Below are 23,621 nucleotides of genomic sequence, written 5' to 3' on the forward strand. Positions count from 1 at the left end.
GAAATAAAACTACTCCATAATCTAAGGACCATTTTGACAATTTTCTCCAACAAATTGAAAAAAAAAAACCATTCATCCCGAAGCTACGAACGCGATGAAGGAATAAGCAGAGAATGAAGAAGTTGTGTATATTGAAACCGTATTCACTACGCGCCGCCGTGCACTCTCTTCATTTTCAAATGTTACCAAATCAAACTTCGAATCAGCTCTCAAGGACCTACGAAGTCTTCTACGGATTTCGTCGCCATCGATTTGTAAATGACCGGAGTCACCAGTGCACCTTAGAAAGAATCGTTCGATTTGGATCGGTATGATATTCACTACCTCAAAGTAAAGGACTCCGCCTAGAAGTTCGTCGTTGTTCAGTTCAGTGTTTGTCCTTTCCGGTGGGACTCTCACAAGCAATCTTTAATCGCTCATTCGTAAGTTTTCACTCTTACTTTTGTACTTTTGCAACTAATTTGGATTTGATGCATTCTTAATTGATTGATTTGATGTCTTTTGTCCATATTTAATTGTTTATGAGAGTTCAAATTACGGCATAATAAATAAATAAACTCTCAAACTTGATCTTAGCTGGCAAGTATGTACTCCAACCGAACTCGGAATCGGGAAAACTCAGCGGCGTTGGAAATATTATTCCAAGAGATTTCTAATCATATCTGGAAGTACACCTAACTCATTCTGAGCTAGGAGTTATGGCTGTTTGAAGTTGAACAAAAACTCACTTTTTCTAACTTAAACAAATTTCCAGATTTTCATTATTTCCAAAAATGACTATTTCCAGTTCTTAGCTTCTTCCTAGCTATTTCAAATTGTGAGATGTTACTCCAGCAAGCACATAGAGGGTGAAACCAATGCCTAGATGATTGCACACATACATGTGCAAAAATGCATCCAATCATGAATGTATCATAGCCAGGTCCATGTTTAGCTCCTGAGTTCCATTTCGAGGATCTGCAAATCAACTAAAATTAGTGACAAGGATTATTCACATTGTTAATTTTGATCTTATAAATTGAGATACTAAGCAATAAATTTAAGTTATAGGAGTGTTGTACTGCAAGAGGCGGAAGATTTTCTTCACAAGCTAATCAAGTGTACTGAAGAGGCAAAATAAACACAGTTTAGACACACATAACATCACATGCAGAATTTCAACAGGAGAAAAAGAAATATATATATGCGTAAAAGATGTAAATCAAAATCAATTGTCTAGAAACAGTCAGGCAAATGAAATGGTAAACACATAGTAAAGTAACAAAATAACATCACGTTGATCCAGTACCAAGAATGGAGTAGGATTGGTGGTAAACCATTTTTCATCTACTCAAACCTCCACTTCTACACACGGTCTATCAGCCAAACCAAATGTTTTGACACCTAAAGCAATTTGAGGACAAACAGAGACAAATGCTCTGGATAGCGAGGTATTGCTTTTATTTACACTCTGTCGAAAAACAGTATTTGCATTCAAGAGTATTTTGGTGTCAATTATGGAAGGAAAGAACTTCTGAATGGAAGATACATAGTCCTAGCAGTTGAAGGTAGTGGACCAATGAATTTACTGTATATATGCGACATATCTGCATTCATTATATAAAGCATTGAGCAAAAGTTGAAATACATACAGTAGCCTTTTCATAAACCAAAAAAGATATATTTATCAAGAAAGCAATTGTGACCGACAATCAACTTTCGCTCTGACGAAAGAAAATCAATAACATGTCGAAATCCAACAGCATATTTGACCTTTATTTCTGCTTCTTTACGAAGGCCGTCGTCCTTCACCTCTTTCTACTTGATATTAAGACATAAAGTAGCTCTGATGTGATGCAGTCAAGGTACAGAGACAAGGAGTCACTTATTTTCTTTTTCTCTCATCATTATAAGCTTTATTATAATGTGAAGGTTTGGAAATTCTTCGAAGTGGAGCTTAAACTAATGTATTCACAGGTTTTTACTTAATTACTCATCCCATTTGACAAAATCATAAGAAATGGCTAACGAGGAGAATAGATCTCATAAAATGATTTGAATAACAACAGTTAATAAACAAAGAAGCTTATTACTAGTACCCATATACTCTAAAAAAACTGGAAAAGCACATCAACAGTGACAAATGTAATCATTGCATCCATATTATGTTTCAACAAGAATTTTGTTTATGATGAAAGCATTTATGCCTTACCATCCGTAGATCCCTATCATTATTGGAATCTGTATAGACAATCAATTATTGTGGAGATGTTTCAACACCTACAACTCAGATATAGGCAAGATCTTTGAAATATTTTTTCGTGACATGCATTTTCAAGTTCACCAAGTCAATCATCATCAGAAAACAATATCATGTCAACAACTATAAACTTTAGCACTTCACTCGTTTCTGGAAACTTTCCGAGGTACAAAGAAAATATATAACTGATACTATAAGTGATTACCTCCTGCTTAATAAAAAGAATGCATCCTCTTATACAGACTTTTAGACAAAAAGTAAACACCAGCTAACATTGGATAAAATAATATGCTCTCACAGTCTCACATCATAAGTTGATCATATACAAAAAGAAAAGAATGAAATAGAAGAGGAGCTCGTTACCCCTTTAATGACCCTTAGTTGGCGAGAAGTAAAACCACTAAGGGCAAGGCCTGGACGGGTCTTGAAGAGAACCATTTGAAACCTCTGACTTGGATCAGTTGATATTTGTTTAATTTCAGAGCTACTGCTTTCCTTAACAAACTATCACGCCATCCCCTTATTGTGCTCTTCGTTCTTTCAGCAAATGGAACATCTGTCATCCTAACCAATGGGAAGTCTGCATCTTCTCCCAAGCCAAATAGGAATCTGATGATTCATTCATGTATATTGAACTTATACGTTCTAGTGCCTCCTCCTTTTTGGCTTCCGCATAAATGATTTACATACAAGTGTAAAATCTCAAAAATGAAAGAAATAAAGATATACTTAGCTTGAGCTAGCAAAAATTGAAACTCAATGTGTACATAACTCTTATAAAAATCTAAATAGTGACAATCTGAAAATTTATAATCCATACTCAACAAAGTATATATAACACCTCACCAAAAAAATCCAAACAAGTTTGATAGCACACCAGACACCTATTTGAAGATGAAACTGATCATGATATTTGTGGCATACCACTTATGGTGGTAACTAAGAGATTCAAATGAAAAACTTTTTATCTGATGATTCAAATGCAGGATTCAACATAAAGTATTTAAAGTAAGAGAGAAAAAACTAAACAATATAATTAATAGAGACTACCCATTATAGGTAAATCAAACTGAAGTTATATAACAAAAAGGGCTGAACCGATATCTCGATTGAGAACTCTCAGGCTCACAGTTCATGCATCACAAACGCGTAAAAGAATGCACTTTGACTCTGGATGCATCAAAGGAACTTTATTCAAATAAATGAATTCCATATTTATTCTTTTGGGTAAACATACAAGTTCATGGTAGCATTTTAAAAGGTTGACATGTGTTTGTTGGTATTCGTGATTTCATGGTTTAAACCTTTCTTTTTAATTCTGGTAAGAAGAGCGAAGTACAAAAGTAAGAGAGAATTAGTTGCTTGTGAGAGTCCCACCGGAAAAGACGTCAAATCAATCAATTAAGTATGCATCAAATCCAAATCTAGGAGTAGCGAATACCATACCGGTCAAAATCGAATGATTCTCTCCAATGAGCACTAGTGACTCCGGTCATTTCCAAATCGGCGTCCTGTAGAAGACCTCGTAGGTCCTTGAAAGCTGATTCAAAGTTTGATTTGGTAACATTCGAAAATGAAGAGAGTGCATCAATTATATATGGGTATGATATTTGACTTCTTCATATTTGCATTAAATAATTTTATATTTGATAATATATGACGGTAATATTATTCAATCATATTTTATGATGGTGCCAAGTGCTTATGATCAGTACACTAGTTGATATCATCATACGGAAAAAGAAAAAGGATTGAAATTTCATCCCTATTGTTAATTGTAATTCCACCGGTTGCGAGAATTTGGTCCCATTTTGTTTGTTGCCTCCTCGGTTATTAATTTTTGATTTGTAAACAATAAGATATTTAATTAATCGATTTTTTATCCTTGATTTATTATTTAACCAATAAGATATCCTCTATTTTTTCGCTTTCTCTTGTTTTATTTATGGATATAATAGCATTGTAGCAATCTCTCAAAAAGAAAAACAAGATCAGTACATATATAGTTCACGCCAAGCCGAAAGACAACAACAATTATAAAATACAAAAGAAAATATATAATTTGTATTTAAAACCACTATTATATAGTTACTCAAATTTTATTTAATTATCTATTTAACCATCAACTAAACACCAACAAAACCACAAGTCTTTCGCATGTAAACCACAACTATGTACGGAGTTATATTATATATATATATATATATCTCCATAAAATCCTTTTATGTAACCCTAATAATACAGAAAAGGAGAAAATGGCTAAACCTTTCAAATCACTGTTCAACTTTGACTGCTTTTTTGTATCAAAAAAGAAGAAGAAGAAGATGATGTTTCCAGGTTGTTGTATTTTCTTTTTGTTCAAATTATACTATCCACTTATGAGATTACACGTTGTTGACTATATGTGGCTAAAATTCAAATTTCTCATCGCAGGGAAGCTGTCAAAGAATATAATTGAAGAGAAGATAGTAGGGGTGAAGCGTATAAATGTTGATCCGGTGAGTTTTAAGTTAATTTTTAGGCCATCTATGACTATATACACAAACATAAATAATGAACCCTTTCTTTAATTTGTCCTATCTAGGCCATGGAAATCCACTTCCCCGAGGAAATAATTATGGATATTCTCATCAGATTACCTGTTCCCTCTCTTCTTCGATTCAAATGTGCTTCAAAATTTTGGAAAACATTAATCTCAGATCAATACTTTAAGGCTAAGCATTACAATTATGCCAAGAATAATAAAAAAATTCTTATTGCCCGATTGATCTCTGGAGCTGATATTTCATATTATTGTTCTTCTTTATCATTGTCTCAACCATTACAAAATCTTTGTTGCCCTTCAAACCATAAACCGTGCAATTACAAAATATTATGTTGTTGCAATGGCTTGGCTCTTCTTTGGTATCGCGGTGACCATTTACTGTGGAACCCATCCACCAATGAATCAGTACAACTTCCTAATCATGAAATTACATCCCTATTCGGTAGCACTTGTGGATTGGGATATGACTCGATTAGTGATGACTATAAGATTCTTAGGGTTGAACACATGGGTAATCGTCCCGGACTACCAAGCAAAATCCTTGCACTAAAGAGTGGGTCTTGGAGAAAAATTGGTAACCATCCTCGTGGCTTTCACAATAATACTGTATCATCTAAAAGCTCTTTGTCATTTGTTCGTGGTGCATTTCATTGGCTCGGTAAGGATAATTTACCTAAGTATAATATTATGATTTCATTTAATATATCAAATGAGTTGTATGGAGAGATATCGTTGCCGGAGGAAATTTGCAATATTTCCAATGTGAATTATGTAAGTTGTGCTGTATTAGAAGGAATGCTTTGTGCTTATTGCAAAGGCCGAGAGACGGGGCTGGACACTTTTAAGTTATGGGTAATGAAAGACTATGGTGTCAAGGAATCTTGGACCAAATTATTTACTATACGAAAGACCCATATATTTTTGGTCACACCAATATATATGTTTGCGGATGGTGAAGTGCTACTACTCTACCAAGAGGATGGTTTTTATCGTGACTTTAGGACATCCAAAGGACCATATGAGCCATTGCCTTCAAATCGTACCTTACTACAAGGATGTGTTTATACGGAAAGTTTGATCTCTCCAAAATTACTTATTTAGTATTAGCTTATATTTGATCCAAGTCTTTTATTTTTTGACATGATGCTACATTAACCTCTAATTTTATTAGTTTATTATGGTTTGCCAATGTTGTTGGTTTTGCTTATTTCATATTCTCAGAGAGGCGACACGAGCCATTTCTATATTTCTTAAGAAATAAGTGATTGAACCCTCCCTTCTATATTATTATAATACCATGTTATAAAAATTTTATGCTCGAAGTAATACAACATTTTTTAATATGCTTTTAGGAGAAAATAAGTGCTTGGGAAGAGTAGCATAAGTTTGATTTCGGTTATGTTTTGAAAAGTTTTCTCTCTCCAAAATTACTTTAATATTAGCTTATGTTTGATTTCGATTCTATTTTTAAAAAAACTTTGATGTTCAATTTAATTCTTGATTTTAAGATTTTGATATTTTAGTGAACCAAAAAACCAAAATTTGAATCTATTTAGGATATCTATGATAACTACGTACCATGAGTATTCTAACCAAAGTGAACTACAACACCTAGTCTTTATCCTATCACTACCAAATCCCCATACTACATTCAGAAACTATAGAGTCTCTCAATTATTGATAATTCACTTACAAAGATCGACAATTACTATCGTAGGTGATACTTCTATTTAATTCTATTGGTGTGAATTTTTTTATTTTAAGCCAATTTTTCAAAAAAAAAATAAAAAATCATTATATTGACTCGCCCTACTTGACCTAACACGCTAAAAATATATGGTCTCGACAAAATTATGGAATATTTGTTAGATTAGGAAAAAAAAAGTTACTAGGAGAAAACATTAATTGACACTCATACGTACGTGTTATTTCTAAATGATCTAGACCAAAGATTAATTAATTAAGACTGCACTGAATTTAATAATTTATCAAAGTAATAATTAATTGTTAAGCGATCCTACACTTAATGACTGGAATATGGTTCTAAATGAAAATTGGATCGTAGTTATAATAAGAAATAAATTAAAAATAGACCATGAGGAGATACCCATGCATGGATCTTCAATCGGAAAATCATATTCAAGATCCGCACCTAGTAGGATAATAATAAGGATAAAATGTGGTCTATTGGCCAATCATTTCATTTTGAGATTCATAAAGTTGAATTTTGGATTTTGCGATTGAAAGGTGAGCCAAAATATTATGCTAGCTAGGTGATCCGGTGGACTAATCAATGAGTCTAGGCTAGTCCGACTATTGCCATAAAAAAAGAAAAGAAATAATACTCCCTCTATCCCAATTTGTGTGGTACTTTTCGTTTTTTGAAAGTCATACAGTTTAAGTTTGACTGGGAATTTGTGCATGAAATTTTTAATTTTTTTGATATGAAATATATATATTTGTAAACTACGTAAAAAGTACTATAAGTCACAACAATTGATAATTCAAAATGTTTAAAAGATCTATGAAAAATTTATGGTCAAAGTTCGACTTGTTTGAATCTCGAAATCCGAAAAGTGCCACATAAAATGGAACGAAGGGAGTACTATTTATTTTCTATAAAAATTATACAAAATGCATGCATGTCTATGTGACAATTAAAATAATCACTTATGTACCTGTTTTGAAATTAAAACTCATAATGCATTATAGAGTATTAATATGCATGGGGTGAAGCATATTGCTCAAAATCTCCCCCCCGCCATCCTCACTCGAGTCTTTAATTTGCGTCATTGTATATGTCCTTGATCAACCTAGTGTGCGCTACAGGTACACCCCTAACCTCCAAAGAACCTCTTTGAAAACTTTGTCGTAAGATTAGTTATAATTCTCTACATTAGTTTGTGCAATTAATTTCTGTCATTGTATATGTCCTTGATCGAGTAGGAGCATTATAGTTCCATTTTAATTCTTTGAAGCTATACTAAAAATATGAGCAAGTTAGTTACTTGTTATTCGACAAATTAAACACAATAAAATTATTTGAGAGACGAGAAACATATATAAAACACAATCAAATTATCCGATAAAACAACATAACATAAGCATTCAAATGAAAAAGCAATTGCAAAACATAATTATCCAACTACTTGATGCATGCAATCCTGCTAATTTCCTTTTCCTAATTAATTTTCTAAATTAAGTTGATAAGCAGCAACCTAGAAGGCAGGTGCAAAAACATTGAATACAGGGGCCAAAGAAAGCCTGGACGGCTTCCCAACACGTCCCATTGGCGGCAGCGTCAGCGGCAGCGGCGGCAACAGCATCAGCGGCAGCGGCAACGGCAGCGTCAGCGGCAGCGGCAACAGCAGCGTCAGCGGCAGCAGCAGCATGAGCAGCGGCAGCGATCTCACCAACAGCAACCGCTCGCCTGAAAATAAAAATTGGTGTAAAACTACATAATTAACTGCTAGTATGAATAATTTGAATCACACAGTAATTAAATTAAAGGCTCCACCGATCGAGTTATCGGAACATGATATACCGTACCAGAAAAAGAAGCAGAAAGGGACCGATCGAACCCAAACAATATAATATAATATTACTACCAGCGTCCAGCATCAATAACAAATTAAATACTACTATGATATTTTGAGTAGATTCACAACAACATATATCCATAAAAATATGATTTTTAACTTAATACAACAAATTAAGCTACTATATAATAACAAAAATGTCATCTTTAACTAACAGGAAACAACAACACATCCATAAAAATATGATTTTTAACTTAAAACAACAAACTTAAACAATAAAAATTTCATCTTTAACTGTAAAACTAACGGGAAACAACAACATATCCATCAAAATATGATTTTTAACTTAAAACAACATGAAAATAAATAAGCTAGCTACTAATAACAAAAAATTCATCTTTAACACTAAAACTAACTGGAAACAACAACATATCTCCATAAAAATATGATTTTTAACTTAAAACAACAAACTTAAACAATAAAAATTTCATCTTTAACTGTAAAACTAACGGGAAACAACAACATATCCATCAAAATATGATTTTTAACTTAAAACAACAAACTTAAACAATAAAAATGTCATCTTTAACTGTAAAAATAGTGAAACAACAACATATCCATGCATATTTTCAGATTTTTAACTTAAAACAATAAAAATATCATCTTTCAACTCACATGAGCTCCATACGAACATGGACGGACTCAATCGACGATGACGCCGTAACAAGCTCCTCGAACTTAGCTTTGAAAGCAACATCATCGTTGATCTTTTGAACTATGCCGTATTTGACAAAAAGGCAAGTCTCAACAACGCATGTTGAATTTGGATTAAAGCCAACACAAAAATTACACTGTGCCATTTTTGAATTAAGGATATTTTGCTTGAGCGAGAATACTTGGAAACAATGAAATGATGAGGGTTTATATAAGGGTTTATAGGGACTATTTGGAAACAATGTTGATACAATGTAAGGACTATTTTGATAAAAAAAAAAAATTCTCAACCGTCTCTCTCTCTCTCTTCTACGTACTAACAACGAGAATATTTTCATCCCAAATAGTACTATGTCCAACGGAGAATGCAAACAGATTTCTTTTTTATTTTTTATTTTTTTTTATTTATAGGGGATTTTCATCATAATACTTTTTGATTATTCTTGGGTTATAGCAGTGATCTAAATTCAAGTTATGACCTCCTAATTAATTAAGTTGAATGGTTAACAAAAGCACTCTCCAATATATATATCTAATTTTATTTAATTCCCTTAATTAAAATAGGACGAAATAACATTAACATTGGCAAACACGCGGTTTTGAAATAATAATCAAAACCAATAATAATATTGGCAAACGCATTTTCAAACAACAAACTAACAGGTTAATAAACGTAATACGAATAAAAGGTTGTAGCATGACATAATATTCATATTGCAAATTTCCTCCGGCAACGATATCTCTCCATACAATTCATTTGATATATTAAATGAAATCATAATATATTTAGATAAATTATCCTTAACGAGCCAATGAAATGAACCACGAACAAATGTCAAGGATACTTTGTAAATAAACTTAATTAGATGAGAAAATGCATCTACCTGATAATTGAGGATATAATATGTAAAAATAGTTGTCCTTTCTTGATTTGTCAAAATGGACAAGTAATTAGGAACAACTAAAAAAGGAAAAGTGGACAAATAATTAGGGACTATGGGAGTATATAAAAGTCATTCACAGACTAAAAAGACTCTTCTTTAGTTCTCTTAATAACATAATCTAATTCAATTATAATATTTACAAAATATTTCTTGTTTTTTACCATATATTAGTTCATGGAATGTCATGATTGTGTGAGTCTAATCTTTCGTACCTTTTTTATACTCCTACCTAATTAATTAGTTATGTTATTTTAGTCTTTCGGCATTTCAAGCCTAGACAAAAGCTTGATGTTTGTGTGTTTGGCCATAAAAACTAACTATTTAAGGAGTTATAATTAAGTTGTACCACAAGCTCGTATAATAAGACTCGATGTTGCATTTATATTTGAGAAACCAACTGGTTATTACTACGGATGTGTAGGTTAAAACATTGTCTATAAGGAAGATTATAGTGGTGGATTTTTGAAATCGTATTAATGTGTTTAGGTTGTGAAGTGTACCTCAAGGATTTTGAATGAGTGGTGATTTCATCGTAAGCTCCATGAAAGTGGATTGATATTAGGATGACAAGTTTATGGGTAAAGGAAGTATTTAATACATTGATAAATTTTAACTTTTAATCTATTTAATTTTACCACCGTAATTTTTTTTTTTCCACTTGATTTTTTTTTTTGAAAAAGAGTGTGTACGTAATACATACACTGGCCATATAATATTAGTCGAATCATTAAATAGTAATTTATTAATCACTCAAAATAATACTAACAGAACATCATGTTAATGAAAACTATTTAGTGTAACTTATTAATCACTCAAAATAATGAATGAAAAATAAATAAATAAATAAATAAATAGGAGAATCCAAAATAGTCATAGCTGGAGGATCCAACTGTCTGACAGTGGGCCCCACCTAATTGTAAAACCCGTAGAGTATTTCTTTTGTTTGTTTATAGTTTTAGATTAAATTTGCTTAATTAATTCTCAAGTTTTGTATTTTATAGTTAGCAAATAAGTTTTGAATTGATTGGAGTATTTATTTATTTATTCATTTTAGCTCTATTTTCAACTGAATTTTATTTGGAGAATCAATATGTGAACTACAATTCCCATGATTTATTCCCTATAAATAAAATAATATATAGTAGTAGTATATATCAAATCATTTCCCTTTGATTTATGCCAAAAGCAAAACAATACAACCTTTTATTTTGAGATGGTTGCTTTTAAGAGTCACAACTTTATAATGCAACACCTGAATACAATATAATATTTTGATGTACTATTTCTTTCCTACACAAAATCACTTAATCATATAATAATTTGATGTTAAGGAAACGATCATAACTGATGTAGATCCAATTTAGAGATAATGAAAACATACCTAACAAAACAATTAAACCATTACAAGTTAATTAGTTGTATTACTATTTAACGATAACCCAACAAAAACTAAGCTAGCTACTTAACATAATCATAAACTAAGCTAGCTACTTAACATAATCATAAACTAATTAAGCAAAAATCACACTTGGACATTTTGGATGAGGAATATCTTTCAGGGTTTTTGGAAACAAGGTATGAAGGGGGTTTTAAGGGTTTTCATTCCTTTTATAGCGGTACACCATGGTCCCTTTATTTTAAGACAATATTTTTTTTCACCCCCGGTCCCATATTAATTGAGATAAGTATTGAAAACACCTCTAAAAATTGATAACCATCCTCGTGGCTTTCGCAATAGTACTGTACCGTCTAAAAGCTCTTTGCCATTTGTTCGTGGCTCATTTCATTAGCTCGGTAAGGATAATTTATCTAAGTATATTATGATTTCATTTAATATATCAAATGAGTTGTACGGATAGATATCTCTTAGAAAAGTTATTTATATTACTTTTTTTTAATCTTTATCAGAACCCATGCTACAGATAAATGGTCTTAGTTCAAATGGGCCAAAATCAATCTTACTGGGCCTTCATTGAAGTCCATCTCAATTCTGCCTCCTGTATCTGTCTTTGAGCTCATGCAACACCTTATTCAATATTACATAGTAAATCATGATATTAATAATACTTGTGGTTTAAGAATAAAAAATTGATCTTTCAACTCACATGAGCTCGATACGAAGATGGAGGGACTCAATCGACATGTCCGTAACAAGCTCGTCGAACTTCGCTTTGAAAGCAACATCCCCGTTGGTCTTTTGACCTATGTTGTATTTGACAAAGAGGCAAGTCTCACCAATGCATGTTGAATCTGGATTAAAATCAAGACAAAATTCACACTCTGCCATTTTTGAATTAAGGATATTTTGAATTGATAAATTTTAACTTTTAATCTATTTAATTTTGCCACTGTAAAATTATTTTTTCCTCGTGATTTTTTTTTTTTTTTGAAAAAGAGTGTGCACGTACTACAAACACTGACCATATGATATTAGTTGAATCATTAAATAGTAATTTATTAATCACTCAAAATAATACTCACAGAACATCATGTTAATGAAAATTATTTAGTGTAACTTATTAATCACTCAAAATAATGAATGAAAAATAAATAAATAAATAAATAGGAGAATCCAAAATAGTCATAGCTGAAGGATCCAACTGTCTGACAGTGGGCCCCACGTATTGTAAAACGGTAGAATATATTCTTTTGTTTGTTTGTAGTTTTAGATTAAATTTGCTTAATTGATTCCCAATTTTTGTCTTTTTGTAGTTAGCAAATAAGTTTTGAATTGATTGGGGTATGTATTTATTTATTTATTCATTTTAGCTCTATTTTCAACTAAATTTTATTTGGAGAATCAATATGTGAACTACAATTCCCATAATTTATTCCCTATAAATAAAATAATATATAGTAGTAGTATATATCAAATCATTTCCCTTTGATTTATGCCAAAAGGAAATCAATACAACCTTTTATTTTGAGATGGTTGCTTGTAAGAGTCACAACTTTATAATGGATTTTGTCCACAATTTTATTTATTTTTAATTTGTCATAAACAAGAGAGAGAAAAATGAGGAAAATAACGATGCATTCATATATAAATTATTTTTTCAATAAAAGATGACTTAATTAAGCAAATATGTACAAATATTATAGTATTCTTTTGTGTGTATACAAAATTAAAAATAAAAGAATAAAAATAATAATTTCTCTTATCTCCACCCTCTTTCCATTATGACAATAATACTAACTAAATGAATATAACTACGTGAGTTCATTTCAAATTGAGTCTCGAATATCTTAATTAAGAATAAGAGATTAAAAAAGGAATAAAAGAGAAAATGAACAAGACATTTGGATAATTGAGAGAAAATTTTATATTAATGAAAATTATAAATTTTTTTAGATGGACAATCAGCCGGGATAAGTATGAATTTTAGTTGGATCCCCATTTATGAGTTGGGTTAGGTTATAATAAATTGGGGTTTGTTTTAATATATGCCAATAGAAAGATATCATGAAATTAATTATAGAAAAATATTATTTTTTAAAATATCATTTTTATTATTTATTTGAGAAGGGTTTAAATTTGGACCAATCACATTAAGCAATATAATAAATAAATATTTAATAATTTTACTTTATGGGAGCTATTAAAAATAATGGCAAATATGAGTCAAAGGATTAACATCGAGGGTATTTTTGAGCAGAAAGGTGGACGTCAGGGGCATTTTAGGGTCGATAAGAGGATGAAGTGTAATTTTGTACCAATTCAAATACTTGAAGGATATTTTAGACCCTGCTCCAATAATATCAAATAAATTATAAAAATACCTACATATATACAGTAGTATAATTAAATAATATGCAAACCTTACACAATTAAATATACATTTAGTTTACACCAAAAATTATCAAATACAGAAAGAACAACTTTGTGTCAAATCATATACAATCCATATATACACTTGACATAGTAATTTTATACAGTTACTAACACATATACATGGTATAAATATTTTACACGATTACTTACATATACAATGTTTTCAATTAAACAATAAACAAATCGTATAACTTATATATACGGTAAAATTACAAAAAAATTACTCGCACTAAAGAACACAATTGTATTCAAATCATATACAATACATATATACAAATCTTATCATTCATTTAACTTTTTTCGAACAAAAAAATAGAATAGAATACTTAATATACGATTTCTCTAATCTTGTATAAACGAATAGAAACTTTTGCGAAACATCTTAATCAACAAAATAAAAATTATTCGGTTTTTAAAATTTCAATTATATAATGTACAAATCAATTGTATACTTTCTTGCCGTTTCAAAACATGAAGTTTCCTTGAAAGAAACGATTAACTTGCGTTGAATATACAAAAATATCGATTAACAGGTGCTTCAGTCGTCTGACGAAACAAAATGTTATAGAACTCATTTTTGGAAAAAATATTTGATTTTGAACATTTAGCTTGAATCGTGGGATTATGTAATTTTTCTGTTACTATATTTAGCGCTCATGTTTTAATTTATTTTTTTTAAATATTGTATAAATTTTTAACCAAAAAAAATGGTTATATACAAAATAAACGCTTAATAGCAAACTAAACTATACCCATAGAATATAATTATATAAACTATACCTATAGAGCGTTATTTCATTAAATCAGTTTGTCATATATGAAATTTTCCTTTAACTAAATATGTTATAGTAGTATTATTAAAATAAAATAAATTATAAAGATTTTTTTTAAAATTATTTATTATTGTGAAATTTTAAGAGGAAAGATAAATAATTTTGTTGAATTCTTTTATTCACATTCTTGATTAAAAAAAGAGAATAAACAGTTTTTAAAACATGTATGATGTATCTTCCAAAACTCGTAATCGGAAATGGACACAAATTACTTAGTAAGATATAATTATAATATTTTAAGCACGTAGATTATTTGTATTTTTATTTAGGGATAAGGGTCTGAAAAATATCCCAACTTTGGTGAGATTTGTTGTTGCGATACTAAACTTTCATGAGGACCTATTACCTCCCTAGACTATTTAATACCGTATTTTAAACATATATATATTTGCCCACGTGGACATAAAAAATAATGCAAAATTATAAATAGTAATGTGTCCACGTGGGCACATATATACCTTTAAAATACACTATTAAATAGTTCAGGGGGTAAAAAAAATACGGTATTAAATAGTCTAGGGAGGTAATAGGTCCTTTTGAAAGTTTAGTATCGCAACATCAAATCTGACCAAAGTTAAGGTATTTTTCTGACCCTTATCCCTTTTATTTAATTATAATATTTTATTATATCAGAATTTTCTTATTTTTATTTACTTGGTTCATTTATTTTTCATTGCAGAATCATCTAAAATTTACTTAATTTGATGAAATTTATTTGGGTAGAATTTTCATTGAGCGAAGACAAGGGGTATCAAGCTAGAATCCAGGGCCGTCTTAACCCCTAGGCCACTAAAGCCATCGCTTGGGGCCCCATATTTTTGGGGGGCCCCATTTTAAAAAAACAATTACTTATATATTTTATTGATTACTTTATATATGTAGAGTAGATCAAAGTATTTTTTATACTTCAAAATAGATTTGACTCAATTGAAGCATATAAGAATATTTTTGATTTCTTATTTAGTGGTAAATATTGAGATTATTAGATGATGAAAATTTTAAAAATATATTGTCTTAACCTTGAACTTTCTTTAACCCATAATAGTTATTCTGATATTGATGGTTTAGATTTATTTTTTGAATTAAAAGTGTTAAGAGAAATAATACAAGTAGAAGATAATGATCTAATGAAAATACTCAATCAAATAAAAAAACTTGATTCTTTTCCAAATACACATATTGCTTATAGGATAATGTTAACAGTTCCTGTAACCGTTGCCTCAACTGATTTTTTTTCGAAATTAAAATTGATTAAATCTTCTTTAAGATCAACAATGTCTCAAGAGAGATTGAATGAATTAGCTATATTATCATTTGATTTTTTTTTTTATTAAAACAGGTTGATTATAAAACAGTACTTAATGACTTAGCATCTAAAATAGCTAGAAAAATATATTTAAATAAAAGTATATATGATGAAAAAAATAAAATATTAGGGGCCCTCTCTTAATAAGTTTCGCTTTAGGCCCCCAATGTTGTTGAGTCGGCCCTGCTAGAATCTACTAAAAAAAATACACAAATATGAGTGAAATGTGGCTAAAAAGAATGTAAATTCATCATTCATCTACGACTCTCGACTTTATTTGCTAAAAAATAAAAATGAAATATTTGCATTTTTGTGGTTTCCATATAACATGATCAAGATCCGATTTCATTGAATTGTAGTCGTGAATTTTACATCTTTAATTAGTGTAGTTTTTCACGTAAAATTCATGTGTGTCTTGTCATGCTCTTTCGACATCAAAGTTAGATTATAGTCAATTTGCAAATACACTCACTAAACATGTTCATCGTAAGAGTTTTAATATACAAGTAAAATGTCATTTAAAATTTGATTTTGAGCACAAAAATATACAACGATTTAATTAATTATTTCCTCTCTTTCGTGTAAGTGCTTAAATAATCAATAGATAGGCTCAATATATATATATAAAGTTAAGATACTCTAATTTGTGAAGAGGTTCTTTATTCGCCTCTACATAATTGCTGAATTATCAAAATACAATAACATATTTAATAAAATTTGTCTCAATCATAAAATTCAGAGGTGTTGATACTATTAAAATCACTTCCTCTTTTCTCCAACCTAAAGAAAGAAGAAAAAGGAATTTAATAAATAACAGAAAAGATAGCTTAACAGAATTTTATGGGCCTAGGACTAAATATCCAAAAATGATTTCAACAGAATTAATTATTTTCTTTTAGTGCATATTCTATCTATAAAATCTACTCATCTAATTTCACTTCCCAATGTATGACTACAAGATTCAAACAAAACAAATAGAGAAATTATTTCACGTTATTTCCTGTTTGTAGCGTAACGCAATGGTCTATATCTACCCAACATTCCTTCTTGGGTTAGTGTCATAAAGTGTGCGGTCTTGAATTTTAGTTTCCGCCTAAGTTTAAATTCAGGATTGCCATTAAGGAGTGTCAATAGTTATAGTAAAAAAAATATAATAATGAAGCTATTAAGATTAGAAACACACGACCTCAAAGAATTTGCATAACGCTTTAACCACTAGACTAAACTTTCAATTTGTGTTAAGAGGCGTCAGTATTTATATATTTATTAAACAAAAATTTGACCTATATATATATGATGTAATTTTCTAACAAAGGGATGTCACTTGACACCCCTTGGCTAAGAGTGGGTCCGCCCATGTGTCTACCTTATGGGTAAAAGTTAGAATTTATATATTGATAGGGAACATAACTAAGCTGGTGAAGCACTACACAAGAAATTATCTTTAGCGGCAATAACTTAATTGATATGTTTTTTTAGAGGCAAATAACACTCTTTGTAAATGTTCCTAAAATCTATAGTGATATTGAATTTAATAACATTTAACTAATGTCGGTAATATTTTTAGCACTTTTAATGTACATATTTATTGTAATATTTGTTATAGTGAATTGAACAGATTCACTATTTTAAAATGTCTTGAACGTCTGCCTTATGGGCAAAAAATAACATACTTAACTTTTAATTTTATCTGTAACTCAGAGCTTTTGGTCAGTTGAGAAGGTTCTATCTTGAAATGACATGGGCGCATGTCTTATGGGTAAATATGAGATATATATATATATATATAAATTCTATATATATCTAATTCATAACAAAATATTTTTAAAAAAACACATGATAAATAATTTGAGACAGAAAAAATAATAAAACCGTTAGCCCAAATCCCAAAATATTCCTTTCCGATAAACATATGGTCCACACCTGTTAGCGCCGTTATCTCACTTGTATCTCCTACCTAGGATATCTCAATATTAATTCTTTGTGAATTATGAGGACCATAGCCAAATGACGCAAACAAGTCAAATTTAGAAATCGATTCAAAATTTAAATTTTACGATTGTAAATTATAAAATATGTTAGTAGATTTTTTGAAATTGATGTAATTTTTAGGTAGATTAATAATTATCTTAATAATATATTCAGTGTAATGTTATTTATAAATAATGTTAAAAAAAAAGTAAAATATACATAAATATTAAGATATTTTTGTGGATTAAAAGGTGGAAAAAAGGAAACAAAATATCTTCTCTTCTATTCCACCAAAATGGAAGTAAAGTTTTATGTAGATCATTATATATATATATATATATATATTATTTTGACGAGCGACTATACGATACAATTGAAAATCACTATGAATTTTCTTGTCAAAGAGAAGAAGAAGAAATGACCACGTAATGCTCAAATTAAGAAGTGATTTATTTTCAAGAAACAACCTAAAGGTAACTTTCTCACCCATTTTTTAGGAAAGAGGCGCTAAAAATAGTTTTACTAAAATTAAGTACTCATTTTTTAAGATTTTTTTTGTACTTATAAGGTATGTTTGGTGCGTAAATATTTTTAAGAAAATGAGTGATTATTTTTATATATTAGCAAAAGATATTATTCCAAATATAGTTGTATATAATCTTTTTCGAAACCTAGATGACTGGAAAAAGAAGAAGCCATATAAACTGAAATAATAGACAAAAAATATTGTATCTAAATTATCACACAATAACTTTAAGAGCTATATGTGATTTGGCTAATAATAATTGTTTCAGACTCTATTGAAAGGGAGGAGATAATTAATATAAAATGTTATTTGTGAAAATCGTTTTCCCTAGTTTTATTAGGAAAATCATAATCATCATTTAAGGAATTTATTTTTCTATGTTAAGACAAATCATTATCAATCATGTAAAAAATTACAACGGATAGTAGAAGTCTACCAAGCAAATGCCTTGCCATAAGGCAGATAATCGATATTGACATTACCCAACAATTCTCCTCTCAACAATCTGTCTCATGCAACATGTTGCTCTTGGGAATTGAATTCATAATCTTGACTTTAATAGCACTTGTTAGAATTAAACGTTTATTATCATAATTATCAAAAGCTATAGCCAGTAGCAAGATCATAATTTTATTTTTTAACCAAATCAACCAAGGAAGCTCCATGTTCGATCGATCTGACTCACCCTTTTCTAGATGGACCTTACCATAGACAATATATTAATGTTACTCAATATCCTAAATTAAAAAAAAAACATTTTTTTAACTAACCAGACATAAAAAAAATTACAAATATTTTGTATGTGGGCATACCACCCATACCTCAAATTTCAACGGAGGACCTAATCAATTTTAAAATCAGAAAAAGTTCGATCATATTCCGATATTGTACTGGTGTTTTGATAATCCCTACCTTATTGACGTCAACTTCTGTATTTATTATTGCCTTCACTTCACTGGTGAATACAATACTTTTACTACACGTTACTGCTGACTTATCAATTTTCCCCATTTATTAGTGCTATAAATTCACATTTTATCATCCTAACAACAAATGCAATTTATTAAATCATCAACTATATTCTACGTACATACACTTAGCTCAGGAGAACATCAACATGGCTACAAGTAATGAATCTTTCTTGATAGTGAAACCGGAAAATGGAGGAACACGGGACCTCGTAGGCCTCCTCCTCGGAGGCCTACGAGGAGAGATCAAAGCTAAGTTTCTCGAATATTCTTGTGTTGATGATGGTGGTGGTGATTGTGGTGGCGGAGAAGAAGTGGATGATCATAGATGGGTAATATTTGTGTCCATCTTAGTGAGGAAAGTATTAAAGGTGTTGAAGAAACCAATGGAATGGAGTGGCTACTTCCTAGAGTTTTTCATCAACCTCTTCTCTCTTAATGGCAACTTTCTTGGCTTATTCCACAATATCTTGCATGGTAATAATAATACTCCCCTACTCTTTCGTTTCATTTTACGTGAAGATATTTGACTAGACAACTAAAATTTTGAAATTTATGGTTTTAAATCAGGGGCAGAGTTTGGTCGAATAACTCAATAAATTTTGTTCAAATAGTGTATTTTTGTTACTAAATTTATTAAACATGTATAAATATCAAATAAAAAACTCATATATTATTACTTAAAATCGTTATTATAAAATTCAGAACCTATAAAGTTGATACCCTACCTTCGACTATGTTTCAAATATGTTCTTCATTTTTTTTCAAAATATTTGTCGTTCTTACTAAAAAATATGTCTCAGAATACTTGTCGTTTTAGAAGTTCAAAACAAAAATATTACCATTATTTTTTTCTTCCATTTTATCTCAAGTAGTTAGTAGTAATTTTTTTTTAAAAAAACTGTTAACACTTTAATTATGACACATAAATATATTAAGAGCCTGCTTAGATTGACTTATTTTAAGTGTTTTTAAGCTAAAATAACTTCTAAGCACTTTTGGAGTGTTTTTGATAAGTTAAAAAAGTGCTTATAAGCACTTAATTTTACGTTAGTAAAAAATGAAAAGTCAATCCAAACATGCTCTAAATAATTGAATAAGAAAGATCATATCGTAAGACATAAATAAGGATAAAACAGTCAAACACCCTCCTAATTACTATTTTCTTAAAAGACGTGTAAATGAAAAACACGACTAGCTTGAAAAACTGGAAACATATCTCATGACTTCTATGAGTTAACTAGCTAGCTAGGAGTATAATAAATTTAGTTATCTGATTATAAACAAAAATGTTGCATATAAACAGGAAAGTTGGTGATACCACAGAGAGGAACTGCAACTTTCATAAGTATTATTGGCCATATAGATGGAAGAATTAACTTACTATACAACACTGAAATATTAACGAAGGAAATTGCTCAATCAGATAGTTTCATCGAAAAAAATGAGCAACTGGGAATGAGACATAGAGCTCTGATGGATTTATGTATGATGTCTTCAAAGTTGGCTTATGAAAACGAAAACGTCGTTAAGGACGTTGTAAATCATCACTGGAAGGTATATATATTATACTTTAATTAGCTTCTTCATTAGTAATATTTTCTTGATCATTTGCTAGAAGTAACATTTTATCTTTTGTAAAACAGATGCATTTTGTGGATTTTTACAACTGCTGGAATGGTAAGAACTGATCATATCCTTGCTCATGTTAGATAGTTTGTAATATATTGTGAAAGAACATGACTATTAATCTGAATTAAAAGTCATTTCCTAAGTTGTAGAGTTAAAGGGTCAAAAACAAAATTAAACTATCCTACTTTATTGAGTTTCGTACTTGAACTATCACCGAATGGTTAACAAAACACACCTAGATGTTGACTAGAACAAATGTTTGTCTAGAAATGATTTTAAGCGTGTTTGTCTATTAAATCTTCGTCCACCTGACATTTATATATATCGCGGCTCTATTTGCAGACATTAATTTTTTAAATCCTAAACCCTCCTCTTTCAAGTTCGAGATACCGATGCCATGGCAAAAACGAGACCACGGCAAAGACGGTAGAAAATAAGATGGTGAATATCACGGTGGGAATAAATTAAATTATACAGTGATAGTTTTATCCTTTAACCTAATATTAATCTATTTAGATTTGCCACGGTTTCCACGTAGAGCACCACAATATGGCAGAAACAAAAGAGAGAGTGTGTACACACACATCATCAGAAATCAGTCGATGATGTGTGTTTAGCTAACTACTATTATGTGATAGTTCACGTAGGAAACTCACATTCTCAATAGTTCAGATATGAAACTGAAAAAGCTACGTAGCATAATTTAGCATTAGAAAAATATGCACTTGATGTATCCTGAATGGAATTGCCTCAAGCCCATTTCTTCTTTGATTATGTTTCCTAATTTTCTGATTATATGAACATTTTCTTTCTTGAAAATCTGTGTTTGTTGAGAACAGATTACCAGAAACAGAATTCGACTCAAGTTTTCATACTATGCGATAAATCAAAAGATGCAAACTTGATTTTGATCAGCTTCAGAGGTACTGAGCCATTTGATGCTGATGATTGGATCACTGATTTCGACTACTCGTGGTATGAAATTCCTAAAATAGGAAAACTACATATGGGATTCTTAGAAGCGTTAGGATTAGGAAGCAGAGTAAACGTTTCCACGTTTCATGAACATCTTTTTGATAAAAATGTTGATGTAACTATTGCTCATCCAGAGAGGAAGACTGCTTATTATACTGTTAGAAGCAAACTCAAAAGTTTACTAAAGGAGCACGAGAATGCAAGGTTTGTCGTTACAGGACATAGCTTAGGAGGAGCGTTGGCTATACTATTTCCAACGATGCTAGTTATACATGAGGAAATGGATGTCATGAAGAGATTATCGCGTGTATACACATATGGTCAACCTAGGATTGGGAATAGGCAGTTAGGGAGGTTTATGGAAGAACATTTGGAACATCCGGTGCCTAAGTACTTCAGAGTTGTTTATAGCAATGATCTTGTTCCGAGGTTACCTTATGATGATAAAACATTTCTGTATAAGCATTTTGGTGTTTGTATGTACTATAACAGCTTATACGTTGAGCAGGAAGTATGTGAAGAACCAAACATGAACTTTTTTGGGCTACGATTCGTGTTACCAATGTATCTGAATGCTGTCTGGGAGTTTATCAGAAGCTTCTTTATGTGTAACATATATGGACCTGAGTACAAAGAGAGCTGGGAATCAATAGTTTTTCGGATGGTGGGGATGTTTCTTCCAGGGATTTCTGCTCATAGCCCGGTTAATTATGTCAACTCTGTAAGACTTGGAAGGAAGAAGTGTTCAGATGTCATCGTTTTGGAAAGTCTAGATTGAAATGAAATGCCTTGATCAGGTGATTTATGTCTCAAAAAATAAACTCGTTAGAGCTTTTTCGTGTCTTGAATAAAGTTTATGGATCATATTTTGGTGTTGTGATTGTAAGAAGTGTTGGAACTATTATGAGTTGTTGATGTGAATGTATCAATGAGAGTACATGTAGAAGTTTTTGTTGTTGTTGTTGTTGAATGTATGTAGATTGGTTTGTCTTATGAACCTATTGAATAAATGTTGTTTCAGTGATTGCTTGTTATTAGATTTGTTTGATAATGAAAATGAATTGTATCAGTTGTTCTTTGTCTACACGATGTAAAGATATGACACGTGGACCTCACTCATCCTCAAAAGTTAACTCATAAATGTGGGACTCTAACCCACTCTAGTACCCCACTTCATGTAGACCCAACTAGAGCGCCGAGAGCCTGAATAGGGATAAACCCGACTCTAATAGCATGTAAAAATATGATACATAGACCTAACTCAACACCAAAAGCTAGTCACGAGAGGAGGATTGTCCAAGTCAATATAAGTAGACCATCAATCTAAAAGCTAGTCATGATAAAGGCAAGTGTTTTACATTCATTGATTTGACGTGAACATCTGGTTCTGCCAGTCATCCCCCAACCAATGCCACTAATTGACATGAACCCAAAATGTACGTAAAATGTTATCAAGGTAGTAACCGTAAATATATCATGTTGAAAATTGAAATTAAAAAGTTACTTTAAAAAAAGGCATTCTTATTGAAACAGAATGAATACACCTTATTAGTAAACGTAAAAAACACTGAAACTAATTCTATATAATTTGGTGATT

At 30.6% G+C, this 23,621-nt stretch overlaps 1 protein-coding gene across 1 annotated transcript; it reads left to right on the forward strand.

Annotated features, from left to right (window-relative positions):
* The first annotated feature begins 19,700 nt into the window (after positions 1-19,700).
* On the forward strand, positions 19,701-23,088 carry LOC102594952 (uncharacterized). The gene is made up of 4 exons (XM_006362057.2): positions 19,701-19,894; positions 20,724-20,974; positions 21,064-21,097; positions 21,889-23,088. Exons 1-4 carry the CDS (start codon positions 19,804-19,806, stop codon positions 22,800-22,802), a joined length of 1,290 nt encoding a protein of 429 aa, XP_006362119.1. The 5' UTR covers positions 19,701-19,803; the 3' UTR covers positions 22,803-23,088.
* The last annotated feature ends 533 nt before the right edge of the window (positions 23,089-23,621 follow it).

This window comes from Solanum tuberosum, unplaced genomic scaffold (assembly GCF_000226075.1).
Source record: "Solanum tuberosum cultivar DM 1-3 516 R44 unplaced genomic scaffold, SolTub_3.0 scf00376, whole genome shotgun sequence".
NCBI classification, from domain to species: Eukaryota; Viridiplantae; Streptophyta; class Magnoliopsida; order Solanales; family Solanaceae; genus Solanum; species Solanum tuberosum.